General features: G+C 41.0%; 1 protein-coding gene across 1 annotated transcript; it reads left to right on the forward strand.

Moving 5' to 3' along the window:
* Positions 1–1,475: 1,475 nt before the first annotated feature.
* Positions 1,476–11,029, forward strand: LOC112080891 (dihydroorotate dehydrogenase (quinone), mitochondrial). The gene is made up of 9 exons (XM_024146822.1): positions 1,476–1,577; positions 2,020–2,229; positions 2,491–2,690; positions 6,101–6,183; positions 7,787–7,974; positions 8,449–8,562; positions 9,759–9,912; positions 10,338–10,497; positions 10,608–11,029. The coding sequence occupies exons 1-9, from the start codon at positions 1,560–1,562 to the stop codon at positions 10,690–10,692; spliced, it is 1,212 nt and encodes a 403-aa protein (XP_024002590.1). The 5' UTR covers positions 1,476–1,559; the 3' UTR covers positions 10,693–11,029.
* Positions 11,030–19,457: the final 8,428 nt, after the last annotated feature.

Genomic DNA, 19,457 nt, shown 5'->3' on the forward strand with positions numbered 1-19,457 from the left:
GATGAAGTTGAATCAATGTAGAAAACTGACTGAATTTTGAAAAAAGTAATCAATGTAAAAGCATTTTGTCTTTTTTTTCACCCAACTTTTAACATGAAGTCAATGACATGGTGATATTTTTTGTTATTTAACGTTGAAATCATGTTAGTTGACAAATTTAAATCAAAACTTGACATTGAACTGATATCTGTGCCCAGTGGGTAACAACTCTCAAATTCATAGACAGAGCTATGAATGCAAGGACTGACAATCCATGATATCAACATTATAGTTTTAAAAATGTGTTGAGGCTATACAGTGTTTGTTTACATTTAGTTTGTTTACAAGCATTGGAGAAAAACAAGCTTATATTTTGAGTTCTGATGGGGTACAACACTTGAACTGAGCTCATATTATTCAAGAATCAATGGGTACATCTCATTCATTTATATGTCCAAAAATGGATGTAACTACATCAGATTGCCCAATATTTTTTCAATTAGAGCTATAAGGAAATCAGTGTCAAACAAAACCTCTGCAAAAGACACAGAGCAGCCCTGGAACCATAGTATAGAGTGGTTTACTAGTATTTTCTAGTGGGTTACCAGTATTTTTACTCACCGATCACCGGCCCCTGGTACTTCCCTATAACACCCTTAGCCACCCACCAAGTGAGGTTTTTTGTGTGTCTCTCTTTTGAGAAGTCCTGAAGGAAGCTCTTAGTCTTGCAATTCAGGTCCCCCAGAAGTTTCCCTCCTCGCTCCTTGCAGGACTCCTGGGCTTGAGACCAGCTCTTTGGCTTTTGAAAAAACTCATAGGCCATATTCCTGAACACATGTTTGAATTCTATACAAGTGGTATTATCTGCATCATCTTCACTGCATGCTGTACTGGCCGTAGATACAGTCCCCACAGAAATCCACAAAAACAAAGAGGCTCGTATGAACAAATCCATTATAGATGGTAGAGCTACGATAGCCTACAATCTGCAACAAGTACTGATCTCAGAAGAAAGGCAGACTCTGCCCATCTTATGGAAATTAGAAAGCTTTCTTTCGAGAAACTGTGAATACACTCTTACTATTATTAGGAAAATCCCTGCAGACACTCAAACAACATGCAAAGTGAAAAAGTGCCTTTACGTCACTCAAAGGCAGATATTTTGAAGAAAAACCTTTCCCAATCTACTTCACTTTACAAGTCAATTGATGTAGCCAAGGCCTAATATTGACATTGAACAGGGTTGTAACAATACATCTTTGGTTTTCAATTGGCTTATAAAATTAATTTAGGCTCATAAGCTATCCCTTCATTTTGAACATCTGCCGTTTTAATTGATCTTATTTGTGCAAATTTACTCAGTGAATTACTAGAGTTACTAATGAGTCCTTTGTCATATTCATATTCATTTGTTATATTCATCCTAACAAATTGTAATGTTTATCATACAGAATCATCACTGAACTCTGATTTGACGTTTTCGGAGCTGCCTTTGAAGTATCGTGAGATTACATTCAGGAAGTGATTCTCGGCAACGTGAAAGAAATGCTTCCAGACGTTTGCAAAGTGATATAACATCCATGGCGGGACAACTGAAGGTAACATCATTGATGAAGCAGTGTTGTTTTAATAGTTTGTATTTGTCATGAACAATGTTTTGACTATATGGTAAGCGAAACTGGGAAGTAGCCACTTCACGTTAGCTACTACAATCAGAGTGTTGTTGAATGAAGTGAGCTAGCTAACTTTGCTCAATTTGGCTTACTACCATGTGGCTAGCAAGTTCATGTAACCAGCCTCTGTGAAGTGATAAGCTGGATCCTGAATGACCAGACAGGCATGTTAAATTATACCCACTGGGTTGTACACATGGGTTGTTCAGAGCTGGTAACGCTAGTCTCTCTTGGTATTATGGTTCACTCTCTGTCATCTAGTACAATAACAATAATTGCTACTCCCCTCAGTTCACCTGATGTGCTTCAACAACAGTGCATTATAGTTCAGTTTATTCCCATCACATTGTTTTATTTTTCTTTGCAGCGTCTGAAGGACGCAGTGAAGATCATTGGGTCCGGCAGCGTCCTGTTTGTCTCCTACCTCACTGCTGTGGGAGATGAACGCTTCTACACCAACCAGCTCATGCCCTTGCTGCAGAGGATTGTGGGAGCAGAGACAGCCCATGTCATGGCTGTGAGGTTAATCGGCCTGGGTCTGGTGCCTCTGAACCGCTACCAGGATCCAGTATCACTGGTCAGTATGGGAGGAGGTGCCCTTTAGCCTGTTGGGTGTGTTGACTCCTTGCTTACACTGAATTGCCTTTGTGCTGGTGTAAGATTAGAATGGAATGCTTTGTTTGAGAACCTTCACTCCCACTGTCTCATAACTCACCCTAGCTAGTCAAATCTCTTTGTTAACCTTTTTAATCTAAGTTGTTACTGTAATTTTGGTCACTGTGTACTTCTATGGAATTTAGGCAACAGTTTGACCTGGCGTTGTTACTTCTTATTCCAGGAAGTGAACGTCATGGGCTGTAAATTCAAGAACCCCATAGGGATAGCAGCAGGATTTGACAAGCATGGGGAGGCTGTTGACGGGCTTTATAGACTAGGCTTTGGCTTCGTGGAGGTGGGGACCATCACCCCCAAACCCCAGGAGGGGAACCCCAAACCACGTGTTTTCAGACTGACCACTGACCAGGCGGTCATCAACCGGTACGGTTTTGAATGAATTAGACATGGCTACTGAACCATGGCATGGCTGTCATTCATTATAGATGAATGTTTTTAGCTTGTGAATTCTGTGTCAAACGGCAGCGAACAGAGACATCACAGATAGTTTATTTTGTCATTCGCCACTCTGTTCAAAGGGAATAAGCCTGCCGCCTTAACGTTTCAATTTTATTTATTTTTTACATTGAGCCTGGTGACAGACTACAATTGTTGTAGCACAGCTTCTTCACACTGAAATTAAGGAGTCAAATGAATGTTATCAGGGTGTTCCACCGCTACCTCCTTGCGTTCGCTTTCATTCTCTGAAAAGTGCTGTTAAATGAGATGCCAAGGCACGAACATACATATTCACGAGTTGTTAGAACACACTACTTTGCGTATATGAAGGGACATATTGGTTGTCAGAGAAGTTAATTCTTAGTTCAGGAAAAAGCTTCCCAGATCCAAATGTAAATCTATGTATTTGTAAATAATTGATACACAATAAAGGTGTGCGTTTTGTCATGGCTGTCTATGCTTGCTTGACATTGTTCTAAACATTTTAAGAAAAAAAATATCCAGGACCATCCAATTTCTTCAGGGATAGGGGCGATACATTTCTGTGATTTTCTTTAGTGTTTTGAAAAGCAAATTCTACACAGACTGACTGTTAACACTGTCCTAGCACAACAACAGTAGGGCTAATACAGTGAACTCAAAGTATTGGGACAGCAATTTTATTAAAAAATGTTTTGCCTCTACTCCAGTACTTTGGAATGATACAATGTCTGCTTTAATTTGAGGGAATTTATATTAAATTGGGTGAACCGTTTAGTAATTAAAGCACTTTTTTTCACATAGTCTCCCCATTTTAGGGGCCCAAACATTTTAGGAAAAATTCACTTGTGTATTAAAGTTGTAAAAAGTTAAGTATTTGGTACCATATTCATATCAAGCTTGTGACTACAAATTTGTTGGATGCATTTGCTGTTTGTTTTGGTTGTGTTTCACAGATTATTTTGTTCCCAATAGAAATGAATGTGAATGGTAAATAGTGTATTTTGGCATTGGAGTCACCCCCCCCCCCACCTGTTATTGTAATGGTGAGAGGACATAATATTTGTGCGTCTAACTTTCTCATTCATCATTCATGCGGGATTATCCATAATCATGGTAGCATCCACATGAATGTAGACGTGTTTAGAAACATATTCTTATTTACAATAAAAGTCACTCAAAATTGGCATTATTTTACCTGAATTTCTTTATTTAATTTTTATCTTCTCTTAAACAAGTATAATTCCAAACCAGTTAAACATACGAGCAACAATTTATAGATGCACACAAACAATTTACCATTCAATTCTATTGGGCACAAAATAATCTGAAACACATCCGAAACAAACACCAAATGCATCCCAAAAATGTGTAGAGTAACAAGCTTGATGTCGTATTTGTGTGCTATGAATCTGTGACCAAATACATCACTTTTTACCACTTTAATACACATGTAAGTGAATTTGTCCCAATACTTTTGGTCCCCTAAAATGTGGGGGACTACAGTTGACGTCGGAAGTTTACATACACCTTAGCCAAATAGATTTTCACAATTCCTGACATTTAATCCTAGTAAAAATTCCGTCTTAGGTCAGTTAAGATCACCACTTTATTTTAAGAATGTGAAATGTCAGAATAATAGAATAGAGTGATTTATTTCAGCTTTTATTTATTTCATCACATTCCCAGTGGGTCAGAAGTTTACATACACTCAATTACTAGGCCTCTCAGTTTGTAGGCCTCTTTGCTCGCAAAAGCTTTTTCAGTTCTGCCCACACATTTTCTATAGGATTGAGGTCAGGGCTTTGTGATGGCCACTCCAATACCTTGACTTTGTTGACCTTAAGACATTTTGCCACAACTTTGGAAGTGTGCTTGGGGTCATTGTCCATTTGGAAGACCCATTTGCAACCAAGCTTTAACTTCCTGACTGATGTCTTGAGATGTTGCTTCAATATATCCACATAATTTCCCTACCTCATGATGCCATCTATTTTGTGAAGTGCACCAGTCCTTCCTGCAGCAAAGCACCCCCACAACATTATGCTGCCACCCCCGTGCTTCACGGTTGAGATGGTGTTCTTCGGCTTGCAAGCGTTCCCCTTTTTCCTCCAAACATAACAATGGTCATTATGGCCGAACAGTTCTATTTTTGTTTCATCAGACCAGAGGACATTTCTCCAAAAAGTATGATCTTTGTCCCATGGTGTTTATACTTGCGAACTATTGTTTGTACAGATGAACGTGGTACCTTCAGGCATTTGGAAATTGCTCCCAAGGATGAACCAGACTTGTGGAGTTCTACAATTGTTTTCTGAGGTCTTGGCTGATTTCTTTTGATTTTCTCATGATGTCAAGCAAAGAGGCACTGAGTTTGAAGGTAGGCCTTGAAATACATCCACGGGTACACCTCCAATTGACTTAAATTATGTCAATTAACCTATCAGAAGCTTCTAAAGCCATGACAATATTTTCAGGAATTTTCCAAGCTGTTTAAAGGCACAGTCAAGTTAGTGTATGTAAACTTCTGACCCACTGGAATTGTGATACAGTGAATGAATCTGTTTGTAACCAATTGTTGGAAAAAATACTTGTGTCATGCACAAAGTAGATGTCCTAACTGACTTGCCAAAACTATAGTTTGCTAACAAGACATTCGTGGAGTGGTTGAAAATGATTTTAATGACTCCAACCTAAGTGTATGTAAACTTCCAACTTCAACTGTATATACAAAAAGTGCTGTAGTTTTGTATAATTTCAAATCCAAAGAACTCGAGTACAGAGCCAAAACAACAACAAATGTATCACTGTCCCAGTACTTTTGGAGCTCACTGAGGATGTATCCAAATTGTTTGTCTTTTATTTAATGTAGTTAGTAAATGACAGTAAGTTTTTGTATATTAGGCTAGAATCAATATGATTAATTCAATTTAGCATGTATGATATGCAGGGATGTGAGATGCTCAGACTAACAAGCCCCTCATATAATAATATGCCCAGAGTGCTTCTTTCACTCCTCAGTGAACAACAACACAGCTTCCCAGAAGTTAAAAGTCAAGATGAGTGCATTAGATGATTAAAGGCCTCATTTCCTTATGGTGGTGTTTATTACAGTTTTACTCAACTTACTGCAATTATTTGGCCAAAAAAAACCATCTGGATTTCATGTATTATGGATTTTAGTAATCAAATGAATTGAATGTGCACTCTAGACAATTGGGGATTAACACATACTGTATCATAATGGCATGATAAAGGAATGGAGCCTAAATTGCTGATTGCTTTTTTGGCAAATGTATGGATTTTTGTGTATTACATCAACTTAACCTCTTGATTATGTTGTGGGTATGTTTCAGATATGGGTTCAACAGCTGTGGTCTTGCAGCAGCACGGGAGAGACTAAAGGCAAGAGAAGGCACCCAGGTAGAGCTGACTAAAGGTATTAGAGACACAACTCATGTTTCTGTCCTGTCTGTCAGACTGATAGATGGGTTGGACAGTGAGCTGACAAGTGTTTCAGGAACACAGCCAACTACACTACACTATAATCCTCTGCCCCTATTGTATATGGAGATTCCCTTTCCCCAGACTGTTCCTAATACCAATCACACTCTGGCAGAGGAGCTAGTAAACACTTACAAATGAGTCTCCAAGTCAGAACAGTACTAGCCTATACTGTCTTCTATTGACAGACAAAAAGCAAACGACTGAAATGTTTTTGTCAAGTGTTATCGACAAAACATTTTCACCATTGTATTTTTAAAACATTGATTTATATCTTTGATGGAGAGCGTTTGCTTCAAGTTTGATTGAAATCAATTTGCCATATTTCTCTAGTTTTCAGTAAAATAGAGCATTCGTAACAAAATGTTCCCCACTGATTTGGATTGGGACATTAAGCCGAAATCACAAGGGGGAAGTCCGTCAACGGCGTGAATTTACTTGTGCGAGAGTAGCAAGCATTAATTCACATAGACGACGTAACGTAAGCCAGTTATTACGCCGCGATTGTCATGGAAAGCGGTTATAAACAGTTGTATACTCTCTCAATCTGAGGTACCTCATTTCCAGGTTTTCCAGCCATAGTAGCCTAGACTATATGCCCATGATCGAAATCAAAACAGGTAGGCCGCTGTATTGCTTTCAAATATGTAGTCTATTTATCAGATAAACCTTAGCCTACAACCAAATTTTTACTTTTTAACCATACAACTTTACATAGCAAAGTAGGGAAGATCATAACAATTCCTCGAATTCCCTTTGTACAAACAACCCACTCAATCTCTGGAACAGATTTGATTCATTTAAACCAAGGCACTCGCTAACCATGCACATTTTTGGAGCTGTATTTCAATCCAATCCGCTGTAAGCAACAACGGTGATACTGTCAAGATATGACATTGACCACGTGATATTTAATTCTGAAACAAATCCAGTTTCTAAATGTAGAATGTCGTTGCGTTCCTGCATTGCTACACCGTTTTTCATAATCACCAGCCTATATAGGCAATGGTGGCGCGCTGTTGAACTTATGAACACTAAATTGAAATTTTTAGCTATACATTTCACAATTCCAGAGGTAACAATGCACCCACAGTCTATTTTTTGACAGTTTATCAGCCCATTTCACCAGCATTGCTCCGCGTAGACGTGAGAAAAATRATCATCTGGACATGTGTTCAACATTCACCTTCTACTACCATGTCTGTCAAGCTGTGAACGCATACAGTTTGATGCATACGTTCGATAAATCCAATTTATGCGCCACACAGAACGCACTGCAACTGCCTCTGCAACTCAATGCTGCGAGGCAAACGCGGCGTTCCATTGGAAGTTAATGTACTTCTGGTGTACCAAAATACCATGACGATGACGGTGTTATCGAGGCGTCATTTGATGCGGTATACGCTCGTGACGCAGTTGACGCTTGCGGACTGTCTGTTTTCTCTTAATTCACTCCCATGCATTCTATTTATGTTCTGACCTTAACCTCTCCCAGGGACTCATAACTGTAATATATCCTGGTGTCTGTGTGTTTTTAGCTGGCCTGCCCCTGGGCATCAACCTGGGAAAGAACAAGCTGTCGCAGGACGCAGTGGCAGACTACCTGGAGGGGGTGCGGACGCTGGGCCCTCTGGCTGATTACCTAGTGGTGAACGTGAGCAGCCCCAACACCCCAGGCCTCAGGGACCTGCAGGGGAAAGGGGAACTTCGACAACTGCTGTACAAGGTCAGTGGTGGCAATTTTTGACTGACCTAGATATGATTTATTTATCCTTTAATTAACCAGGATATCATACTATTTATGTCATTTATTTTATGTTTATAGTTTATGTATCGTTGGCTGTCCAGAAAGCATGGTGCTGCAACTTTTCCTTTATTGAAGTCTGGTGTTTCTGTTCAGTTCGACTTTTATTGATATAGCCGGTGATCTTTCATTTGGGTTTCTACTTCCCATTAGACAACATACACATCACACAAGCACAGCACAGCACTGTTTGGATTGAACACGATTAACCTTAGGAAAAACTGCTCAGCTATATTGCTCTTGTTTGGTCTCCATGTTGTGCTGTAAATTGTTAKATCTCATTGACCTGTGTGGATGTGATGGATCGCATTGATTGTGTGTCTGTGGCGGCTCATGTGTATGTCCCTGTACCCTCCTGTCATCCCCCCCGTTCCACCACCCCCCTCTCCCATCCAGGTGCTGAAGGAGCGTGATGCCCTACAGGGGGGGAGCAGGCCACCTGTACTGGTGAAGATTGCCCCTGACCTCACCGCCCAGGATAAGCAGGACATTGCTGATGTGGTCACAGAGGTCAGTCAGAGACCTAGCCACACAGGGGTCAGTCAGAGACCTAGCCACACAGCGGGTCAGTCAGAGACCTAGCCACACAAGGGGTCAGTCAGAGACCTAGCCACAACAGGGGTCAGTCAGAGACCTAGCCAACAGGGGTCAGTCAGAGACCTCAGCCACACAGGGGTCAGTCAGAGACTAGCCCACCGTGGTCAGTCAAAGGCCTAGCCACACAGGGGTCAGTCAGAGACCTAGCCACACAGGGGTCAGTCAGAGACCTAGCCACACAGGGGTCAGTCAGAGGCCTAGCCACACAGGTCAGTGTGGTTCTGTGGGCCTCTCTATGTAGCCTACTCACCAAGCCTTAACCTACAGTATATAGCCCCCAATGACTTGGGGCTGCTTACTTTGGTCATCCGTGTTTCTCCTGTTTGCTCATCTTCCTGAGCACACTTCTCACCCCACTCACGTAGTCGGCTTGTGTTCTGTAGCCGTCATCAGATCAGTCCTGCTGCCGTGGGTCTTAGCCAGCAGAGAACTTATGTCACCAAATTGATTTGAATGCATTATTGTTGCCTCCTATCCACTCTCTATGTTAAGGTGACTGGAGGAGTGTTTCTGTTTTTCTGTGTTCATGTAAGGGGACAGACTCCGAATGGAAAAAGACCAATAGAAAGCACAGCAAATAMTTAAAGAGTATTAGATACGTTACGGTAAATTTGTGTCGGACAGTCCAATCATTGAGAATGAAGATGAACAAATCGTAACTTATTTTTCATGATCCATCTTTTTTAAAAGTGAGTTCTGTATTCCATTGGAGTTAGTGTAGCATTATTATTGTTCCAGGCACACTTAAACTAATACACTCAGGCTGCGTTTAGACAGGAAGCCCAATTCGGATCTTTTTTCCACTAATTGGTCTTTTGACCAATCACATCTGATCTTTTCACATCAGATCTTTTTCAGAGTTAATTTGATTGGTCAAAAGAATTAGAATTGGGCTGCCTGTCTAAACGCAGCCTGAGTGTATTCGTTTAAGTGTGCCTGGAACAATTAAATCAAATTTTATTAGAATGCTACACCAACTCCAATGGAATACAGAACTCACTTTTAAACAGATAGATCGTGAAATATTCTCAATGATTGGGTTACTTAAATTTGTTTTGATGTGGTGTTATGGGGTAATGTCAAATAGGTAATCATGGTTTGTGTTTTAGCTTGGTGTGGATGGGCTGTTGGTCTCCAACACTACAGTATCCAGGCCTGAGACCCTACAGGACCCCCAGAGTAAAGAGGTGGGAGGGTTGAGCGGCCAGCCCATCAAGGAGCTCTCTACACGCACTGTGAGAGAGATGTACAGCTTGACAAAAGGTAGGTTGGCTCCATGAAGGATCATCATAACACTGTTAATGGTTGTTGCTGCAGCTGATACTGGCCTGATTACTATTATTTGACCATGCTTGTCATTTATGAACATTTGAACATCTTGGCCATGTTCTGTTATAATCTCTACCCGGCACAGCCAGAAGAGGATTGGCCACCCCTCATAGCCTGGTTCCTCTCTAGGTTTCTTCCTAGGTTTTGGCCTTTCTAGGGAGTTTTTCCTAGCCATCGTGCTTCTACACCTGCATTGCTTGCTGTTTGGGGTTTTAGGCTGGGTTTCTGTACAGCACTTTGATATATCAGCTGATGTAAGAAGAGCTATATAAATACATTTGATTTGGATTGATTTATTGTGGGCTGGGGTGTATAGAATGTTCTCTTCATTCACCCAGTATTGTTCTTTCTCATTGAAGGTAAGGTGCCAATCATTGGAGTTGGGGGTGTAGCCAGTGGACAAGATGCCCTGGACAAGATCTGTGCTGGAGCCTCATTGGTCCAGTTGTACACGTCTTTAACCTATCATGGTCCACCAATTGTCATCAAAATCAAAAGGGAACTAGAACAGCTTTTAAAGTAAGTGTGAACTTGCATGTGTTCTTTTTACTGAGTGACTTCATATGTGGTTTCATCTAGTCAAATTTCTTGTATTTTGTAGTATTCTGACCTTATCCTATATTTTACAGAGAACAAGGATTTGCAAGCATATCGGATGCTGTTGGAGCTGACCATAGAGGAGCTGAGGGGAGATTTCAACAACAGCCTAGTTAGGGACAATGATCAAGGCTCTGAGTGTCAGTCAGCTCTACAGGTTTGACTGATTACAATCCAGTTTCCTGCCTTTACTTGAAGTCTATWGTACATGGAGTGGCTTGCCTGGTCAATTCATGTAACGACTGCCTAGAATGATATCTGTGCACACAAATATTACAGCAGTATTGGTAACCTGCCCCATTTCACGTTCTTACTGGATCTGTTGGTTATTGGGCGATGTAACCGTAAGAATGGTTAAGTGCTAAATGACACCAAAGTGCTAACAGTATTTTGACACTAGCAGTCACGTTGTCATGTGTAATGTATGTAAAAAATAAACTGTTTTTTAAAATTATGTAAATATGTGTGCTCTATTCAGAAATACTGTGTGCTGCTATTTATAGAACTATGTGACCATAGAAATTGAACATTTGTTCACAAATAACTTCCATTCAAAGTGCTTAAATGCACGTCCCTTGTAAATCAATGAACTGCTACCCACATAATGGAGACCTCGTCTGAAGTTAGCGCTGATCACCTAGTAATGAGCGGAATGACAATTACCTGACAARTACRATTTAGCCTTGCTGCAGCAGTCAGTTAAACACTGAGGAAATATAACAGCTTTGACATTTAAAGAAAGGGCGATAGCACAATTACTTGCCAAATGTCAGCAGGCTTTAAATACACATGATCCCACTGTAAGATGGTAAAAACTTAACTCTCAGCAGTATAACTGATGWGAAGTGTACCAGAACAAGCTGACAAAGAGGACCAAGTCCAACAGGATGCACTAATAGTTCTGTCTTATTTCTGACCTGTTTGATACATTGAATTGCCTCCTGTTACGAGTGTAATGTCAAGGGGGTACTTAACATACATTAAGTCATGTACATTAAACTATATAGTTGACCTATTTGAGAAACATGAACCTTCGAGCACACGCCTCAGGCAAGAATAAAAGTCKATTTAAATTGTTATGTCTTGACTGTCCATATCTTATTTTGGTATTCCACACTCAATGTGCATGTTTTTTGGAGGCAGGGGAAACGCTGTAAATGATCATCAAAACCTTTGTTGATATTTTTGAGTGTTTATCYGAACCTGTCGGTACTCTCCTGTCATTCTCAGAGCCTCGCTTGTACTTCTCCTCCCCCAGTTGACTTCTTCAGAGATTGTCCACTTCATGGCCCTTAAGACCTTGTATAAGCCCTGTACAGCATTATAGCTCTCCTTCATGTTACGCTCTCCCTGCCTCCTCTGTGTTTGTGCTTTATTTGCAGATTGGGGACAGATGGAGCTGATTGGGTCGTTAAGGTGACAAGTTGCACCTGGGTTTGGGATCAACTAAGAGATCAAAGTTCCTGGTGCCCACTACTGTCTCTCTCTCTCCACAAGCACCATTTTGTTTTGTGATCTGGTTGATGATATGTTTTTTGATTAGGCACACCCTTCAACATTTACACACATTTTACCTTCATCCATTCATCTCCATTATACTCCTCACATGCCTACTTTCACACTTCACAGGTCAGTTTTCCTTTGTAGTTTTATACTTTGTTAGTTATTTAATAAATATTTTTTGTTACTCCTTAACTGCAAACGTGTGGACTCCCTTGCTTGTCACCATCTAAGAGCCAGGTTGTGACATTCAGTAGAGGTTACTCACCCACCACCCCCTGAGCAAATGTTTCTGCCAGTTTGTCCATTGTACATATTTTTCTGTGTCAGATTAACCTCACCACTATCATGAGTGGGTTCGATAGATTCCCAGYGTAAAGAAGGTACTGTTTATGTTGAGTCCTTCCTAAGGCGTCATGAGAATTCAAGCAGACACAAAGCACAAAAGCAATCTTACTTCCTCTGTTGACTCTGTTGTTCCATGTTGACTAAATGTCCAGTCTGACTGCTGGGTTTTGATTAGAGGATTGATATGGTGGAATTTTAATGCTTATAAAAAATGGAATTGTCTTCCCCTTAACTGAACTGCATCTGCAGTATGTAGGCTGTGGCCATCGGCAACAACCCAGTGCTCGTGATTAGATATCAGCCTGGCTTAACTCAGAGGCACTGTACTGTAGCATTGTGGGTAAATAAATGTTATTCCTAGTGTGCTCACACACTAACACATTCCCTGGAGGGTCTCCCTGTCTCCTGATTCCCTGACTGCCTCTGATCTCAGAATACATGTAGGTCAGAATGGACCAGCTGTGGAGGGATCCTTCTCCTCCTGAGGGTCCAGTCCAGACAGACAGACAGAATGACAGACATACAGACTCCCCAAAAGRTGGATTTGTCAGAAAAGGAGTGAGTTGACAGAAGACTGGCATATAAACCAAACAGACCCATCTGACAATCTGAGGAGAGACCACTTGTCAGAGATACAGTTCATAGATGATTCTCTAAACACCATTCCTATTTAMATCCAGTGCACATCATRTTAGGGTCATACAGATGTGGTCAAATACACTGAGTATACAAAACATGACAGACTGACCAGGTGAAAGCTATGATCCCTCATTMATGTCACTTGTTCAATTCACTTTAATCTGTGTAGATTAAGGGGAGGAGTCAGGTTAAGGAAGGATTTTTAAACCTTGAGGCAATTGAGACATGGATTGTGTATGTGTGCCATTCAGAGGGTGAATTGGCAAGAGAAAATATTTCAGTGCCTTTGACCGGGGTATGGTAGTAGATGACAGGCGCACCGGTTTGTGTCAAGAACTGTAATGTTGCTGAGTTTTTSACACTCAACAGTTTCCCGTGTGTATCAAGAATGGTCCACCACCCAAAGGAATTTGTACCATTTATGCACCTGCAAATTATCACAGCTGAGATAAATGACACAGAAAACAAGAATTTGCCTCCAAACAAATTAATTAAACATTTAAATAATTTAGTCCATGCCATTTTTGGACTTTGAAGTAAAAAATCTAAATTTTGGTGAGGATTTTATTTTTCGGGGGGCGGGGGGGTCCAGTGCAGTTGTTAATCAAACAAATACATGTGAACACAAAGTTTTTTCAATTTCAACTTATTTAAAAATAAATTGTGAACCATTTAAGGGTGTCATTTATATATGATCGCATCTGTCTACAGTCATCAGGTGTGCTGTAAGTGTGAATCTCTGCCTGCTGTCAGTAGTGGTTCATAGTCACTCCTTCTCCCAGATGATGTGATTCAGCTCCTTGTGAGCAGTAGCAGCTGTGTGGAGACATGTCTTGACAGCTGCCCTCGGGCCCCAGCAATAGCACTGAATGCCTCTAAGTACTTACCTTCTCTGATTTAGGCATCCTCGTTGGTTCAGAGAAAACAGACTACAGTGAGTCAGTCCACCAACAATGGATGCCAATACACATAGACTCTTGCCCAGAATCTGCATGCAAAGCTTGTAAACAAAACATGTTGACCAAACTTAACAGCTGCTCTCTGTTCCTGGAGCATGCAAAATAATGTGAAAAAAGAAAAATGGACTACCCTAATTTATTTTGGGGTCCTGACTCTTTGACTTTCCCCTGAARGAATTAGAAGACTGCGTCACATAGCCCTATATGTACTACTCGCTGCTGGCAGAATACACTGTGGCTATAATATTCAAATTGCTAATCTAATTTTGTACTGATGTCCCCTCCCTCTCCTCTCGTCTCTCTTGGTCCAGTCCAATGTTAGTTCTCTTTTCTCTTTTATAGATGTTGACGTTTACTTAAATGTGATATTTCTGTTTTCTTGATGTGCATTGAACATCCAACAGCGAAGTCAACAAACTATTGTTTAACTGGAAGGGACTCTTGTCTAGTTGTCTCATATGCTCCCCTCATAAGAGAAATTAGAATTGAGTAGAGCTAGTTCTTTTGGATTATTGGTCTTTCTGAAACAAATCAACCTTGAAGGTTGTGGGTGGACATGATCCAACGATAGTGGAGATATGAAGAATAAAGTATAAACTGTACATAAGGTGGTATGTTTTATACTGTTTCTCAATGGCTGCGTTTACACAGGCAGCCCAATTCTGATCTTTTTACTTTAGATCTTTTTCTGAGCTGTTCTGATTGGTCAAAAGATTTTGAAAATGTATGATTTCAATTCATTCCCTTTTATAGAATGTACTTGCATTGAACATGTACAAATTCTGAATAGCTTGCATTACAATACAACACAATACAGAAGGCTACAATTAAGCAATAAGGCCCGAGGGGGTGTGGTATATMGSCKATATACCACAACCCCCCAGACGTGCCTTATTGCTATTATAAACTGGTTGCCAACATAATTAGAACAGTAAAAATAAATACCACAGCTTTCAGCCAATCAACATTCAGACCTCGAACCACCCAGTTAATAATAAGGCTATAAGTATTCCGCCACCCCTTTCTTCTGCAACACTTCTGGAGAMCAGTTACTGTTTCCATATCGACTCTGTAGGGTGGAGAGGCATCATCGCCATGTCAATGGAAGCTTTACATCTATCATAGCCTCTGATCTTTGGCTCGATGAGAAGGCTGCTGAGAAACATCCAGTTCCCTGGCGTTCAGTGGAAGTCAAGACGCCTTGGCTTTGAGTAGACGGGTAGGTACCAGTGTGGTAACATTACTGTAGATTCCTAGTGAGAAAGCCCCAGAGATGTATTGTAGACCCGGGTTTACTCCTGGTGTTCCATACAGAGCTTTTCTCTCATGTTTTATAATTGGATTGTAAAGTAGGAATAGGTCAGACAGACAGGATGACATAAACAGAGCACCTGAGGCAGGAATGACAGCGGTCATCCTTTCAGGTCACCCAAGTCACCTGGTGCTCTGTGAGTGTGCCTCGGTGCTCAGTGTTCAAGAGGATCAGAACGATTCTGCTGCTATGCCATGATACAAGGAACCTATGGCATCGTCAAGCAGTTCACAGCATACAGTTGAGTAGATTACACGACCGTGTGTTGGAATGTAGTTTGATTGAAGTGGTTGCTATACCCTGGTGTCTTATCTTCGTAAAATGTCTGCCCTGCTTGAGCTGCCCCAGTCAACATTAAGTACTGTTATTGTGAAGTAGAAACGTCTAGGAGCAACAACGTCTCAGTCGCAAAGTGGTAGGCCGCACAAGCTCACAGAACGGAACCGCCGAGTGCTGAAGCGCGTATGTATCTGTCCTCGGATGCAACACTTACTACCGAGTTCCAAACTGCCTCAGGATGCAACGTCAGCAAATTAACTGTTTGTCGGGAGCTTCATGAAATGGGTTTCCATGGCCGAGCAGCAGCACACAAGCCTAAGATCACCATGCGCAATGRCAAACGTTAGCTGGAGTGATGTAACGCTCGCCACCATTGGACTCTGGAGCAGTGGAAACGCGTTCTCTGGAGTGATGATTCACGCTTCACCATCTGGCAGTCCGATGGACAAATCTGTGTTTGGCGAGAACGCTACCTGACCCAATGCATACTGCCAACTGTAAAGTTTGGTGGAAGAGGAATAATGGTCTGGGGCTGTTTTCATGTTCGGGCTAGGCACCTTAGTTCCATTGAAGGGAAATCTTAATGCTACAGCATACAATAGCATTCTAGACAATTCTGTGTTTCCAATTTTGTTGCAACATTTTGGGGAAGGCCCTTTCCTGTTTCAGCATGACAATGCCCCCGAGGTCCATACAGAAATGGTTTGTCGAAATCGGTGTGGAAAAGCTTGACTGGCCTGCACAGAGCCCTGACCTCAACCCCATCGAACACCTTTGGGATGAATTGGAACACCGACTGCGAGTCAGGCCTAATCAACATCAGTGCCCGACCTCACTAATGCTCTTGTGGCTGAATGGAAGCAAGTCCCCGCAGCAATGTTCCAACATCTAGTGGAAAGCCTTCCCACAAGAGTGGATGCTGTTATAGCAGCAAAGGGGGGGACCAACTCCATATTAACATCCATGATATTGGAATTAAATGTTCGACAAGAAGGTGTCCGCATACGACAACTAAAGGACATTTAAAAAAAGAAACAATACAACCAAATAAAAGTAATGTGTGGGTGTGTGTAGTGTGTTAAAGTGTGAATGCCAGGGGAGACTGCTTCTGGGTCCTGGCAGTCACAGGTGTGAGAGTCAAGGGCTGTGCCATCCATACTTCCCTACCAAGCCTATTATCAGCTACTCTCTTGATAGAATTACACACACACACACACAACAGCTCAGAACGTATACAATAAAAGCAACGGACAAGGTTGTAAAATGCTATTGTGGGTCCTGTACTAATATTTGGGTTCTATTTGATCTTTATTTAGCTATGTCCTGTAGATATTTGGGTGTTATATAACAACACAGCTGCTGATAACCCAAGAAAACACAGAGTACAGAGCCATGCAGGGGAAACATATGGGACTTCTGCTGCTCTTATCAGCTCAGGAGAGTGTGAAACAAACAGGGTAGTAGAACATGGGAGACAATAGTACTAACAACGGCGGTTCAGTGACTGACAGGATAGACTGAGCTGTTTCGTTATCAAGTGAGTTCTTCCTTGCTATATCTAAAGTTAAGTATGGGAWAAACAGCCATCTTAGACTTTGACAAAAATCCCTTTCTCCATCTGTCACGTTCTCTCTTCATCACACCTGCAGTAGGATGGTGGGTCTGTGAAAATCTGGAGCTGTGAGTGGAGGATGTATTATTCTGTGTTTTGATGCTTTTCTAAAGAATACAATCAGTCTTTCATAGTTATTTCAATAAAATGTACCTCTAGATTATATGCCGTTATGACTTGGAGGCTGTGTGAATAATCAAGTTGACATGGCGGTTAGCTGGAGGAGGGGAGGTGGAAGGGAGGGTGGGAGTGGTAGCCTACCTGGCCTCTCTGAGGACACCCTGTAATGTCCTTGCTCTGCTGTGATTGTATGATGCAGGCATCCTCATATGACATCCATATTGGAAACTCAATTATCCTTCAGGTTGAAATTATGCGACATATCTATTGTTCATTTCAATCATTGCCAGGGGACAGAAATGTGTGTCCCTGAGTTTATTGTCTAGCTGATTGTTTGGGATTCAGTCTACATTTTTGAATGCTGGAGTGAGGAGAAAAAGTAATAAGCATTGATTGTGAATGTAGCTGAGAATGGGTATGAATGTATTGATCTATTAGTCTGAGAGGAGAGTATGAACTTAAACTCTTTGCTAACACACACTAACAAAACCACAAGTCCCTGACCCACTTTAACTATTTGCTGGATATTGTAGAAAAACAACAAATTAGTTTGTTGATTTTTGTCTTTTCAGACTTTGCTACTGTAGACTAATACCGTCTTTCCCTTCTGTGTCTTTGATGTATGAATGCTATTGGCTACTTTTAAGCCGCAATCAATGCTCATCACTTTTTCTCACTCAAGCAATGATTCTTCAGTCAGTAAAAACTCAGTGATGGTTCAGAAATATAAAATGTATCGCTTACAAAACAAGCTAGATAATTAGCTCAAGTGCATACATTTCTGTTCCCTAGCCTCATCATCAATCTACATACACGGAGAGGAATGTCAGCAGGTCAGATTTTCAGAAAACATATTTTATGGCATAGCTTTCAGACATCAGTAGCAGAGCAGCATTTTTACCTCAGCATCTTGGTGAAATATTAATGGCCCATTGAGGGCATATGAGTTTATACCTCCTGATATTTTGTTTCTATACCTGGAGAGAGATTTGTTGTATAGTTTGTAGGTGTTCCCCCTGAGCGATCTCTGACTCTGATCTCTGTACTCCTGCCAGAGCCAAAAAGAGACCCGGGCCACATGTGGACATTGTTTATGACCAATTAACAATTCAAAAGCACCATGAAAATAGAGGGGGAAAACATAGCAGACTTCACGTACCGATGCTAAGGCTCTCGATGTGCTCTAGAAAATCACCTTGCTGGCAGTATAGTTTTCAAAGACCTGATTTCCATGTTTTGTTCATATGAGAGTGGATGGGTGTGTGAGTGGAGCACAGGTCTCAGATCAAGAGAACAATACTGCCCTGTTGTGACCCAGACTGAGATCACACACCAAGAGCCAGTTAGGTACCTGCAGACAGAGATAGGAACCAGGAACCAATACACTATACTGCGGCATTAGGATGTATTTATAGTGACGGCCATCCATTGTGAGCCAAGTTGTTGTGATATGAAAAGTAGTTACATAAATGAAGTTGAACCATAGGCTTTGATCTCATAGTACACTAATGGACATTGGTTTAAGGAATGTGTCAGGTAAAGTGGCCACTGAGTGAGAGATTAATATTAGAAGGCTTTTATTTTTGGTTGAGTTGAAGACGTGAATCCAACTTAGGTTGCCGACAAGTTAATAGGCAATTTATTGTATTTCAAAAGTGATATTGAATTGTGTTTGGTTGTCAATGCAACCAAATTTCAACATTTGAAGAAGATACAATACAGTGCATTCGGAAAGTATTCAGACCCCTTCCCTTTCTCCAAATTTTGTTACGTTACAGCCTTATTTTAAAATGGATTAAATTAATATTTTTCCTCGTCAATTTACACACAATAACCCATAATGACAAAGCAAAAACAGGTTTTTAGAAATTGTTGCAAATGTATAAAAAATAAAAACCTATTTACATACGTTTTTGGACCCTTTGCACTGAGACTCAAAATTGAGGTGCATCCTGTTTCCATTGATCATCCTTGAGATGTTTCTTCAAGTTGATTGGAGTCCACCTTTGGTAAATTCAATTGATTGGACATGATTTGGGAAGGCACACACCTGTCTATATAAGGTCCCACAGTTGACAGTGCATGTCAGAGGAAAAACCAATCCATGAGGTTG

The sequence above is a fragment of the Salvelinus sp. IW2-2015 genome, unplaced genomic scaffold (genome assembly GCF_002910315.2).
Source record: "Salvelinus sp. IW2-2015 unplaced genomic scaffold, ASM291031v2 Un_scaffold16568, whole genome shotgun sequence".
Lineage (NCBI taxonomy): Eukaryota > Metazoa > Chordata > Actinopteri > Salmoniformes > Salmonidae > Salvelinus > Salvelinus sp. IW2-2015.

What these genes read in the sequence shown, in the direction of transcription:
- LOC112080891 (XM_024146822.1), top strand. An exon ending in TTGCTGATGTGGTCACAGAG is followed by an intron (nt 8,563 to 9,758) that starts GTCAGTCAGAGA and finishes TTTGTGTTTTAG; the next exon opens with CTTGGTGTGGATGGGCTGTT. An exon ending in GAACTAGAACAGCTTTTAAA is followed by an intron (nt 10,498 to 10,607) that starts GTAAGTGTGAAC and finishes TATATTTTACAG; the next exon opens with AGAACAAGGATTTGCAAGCA.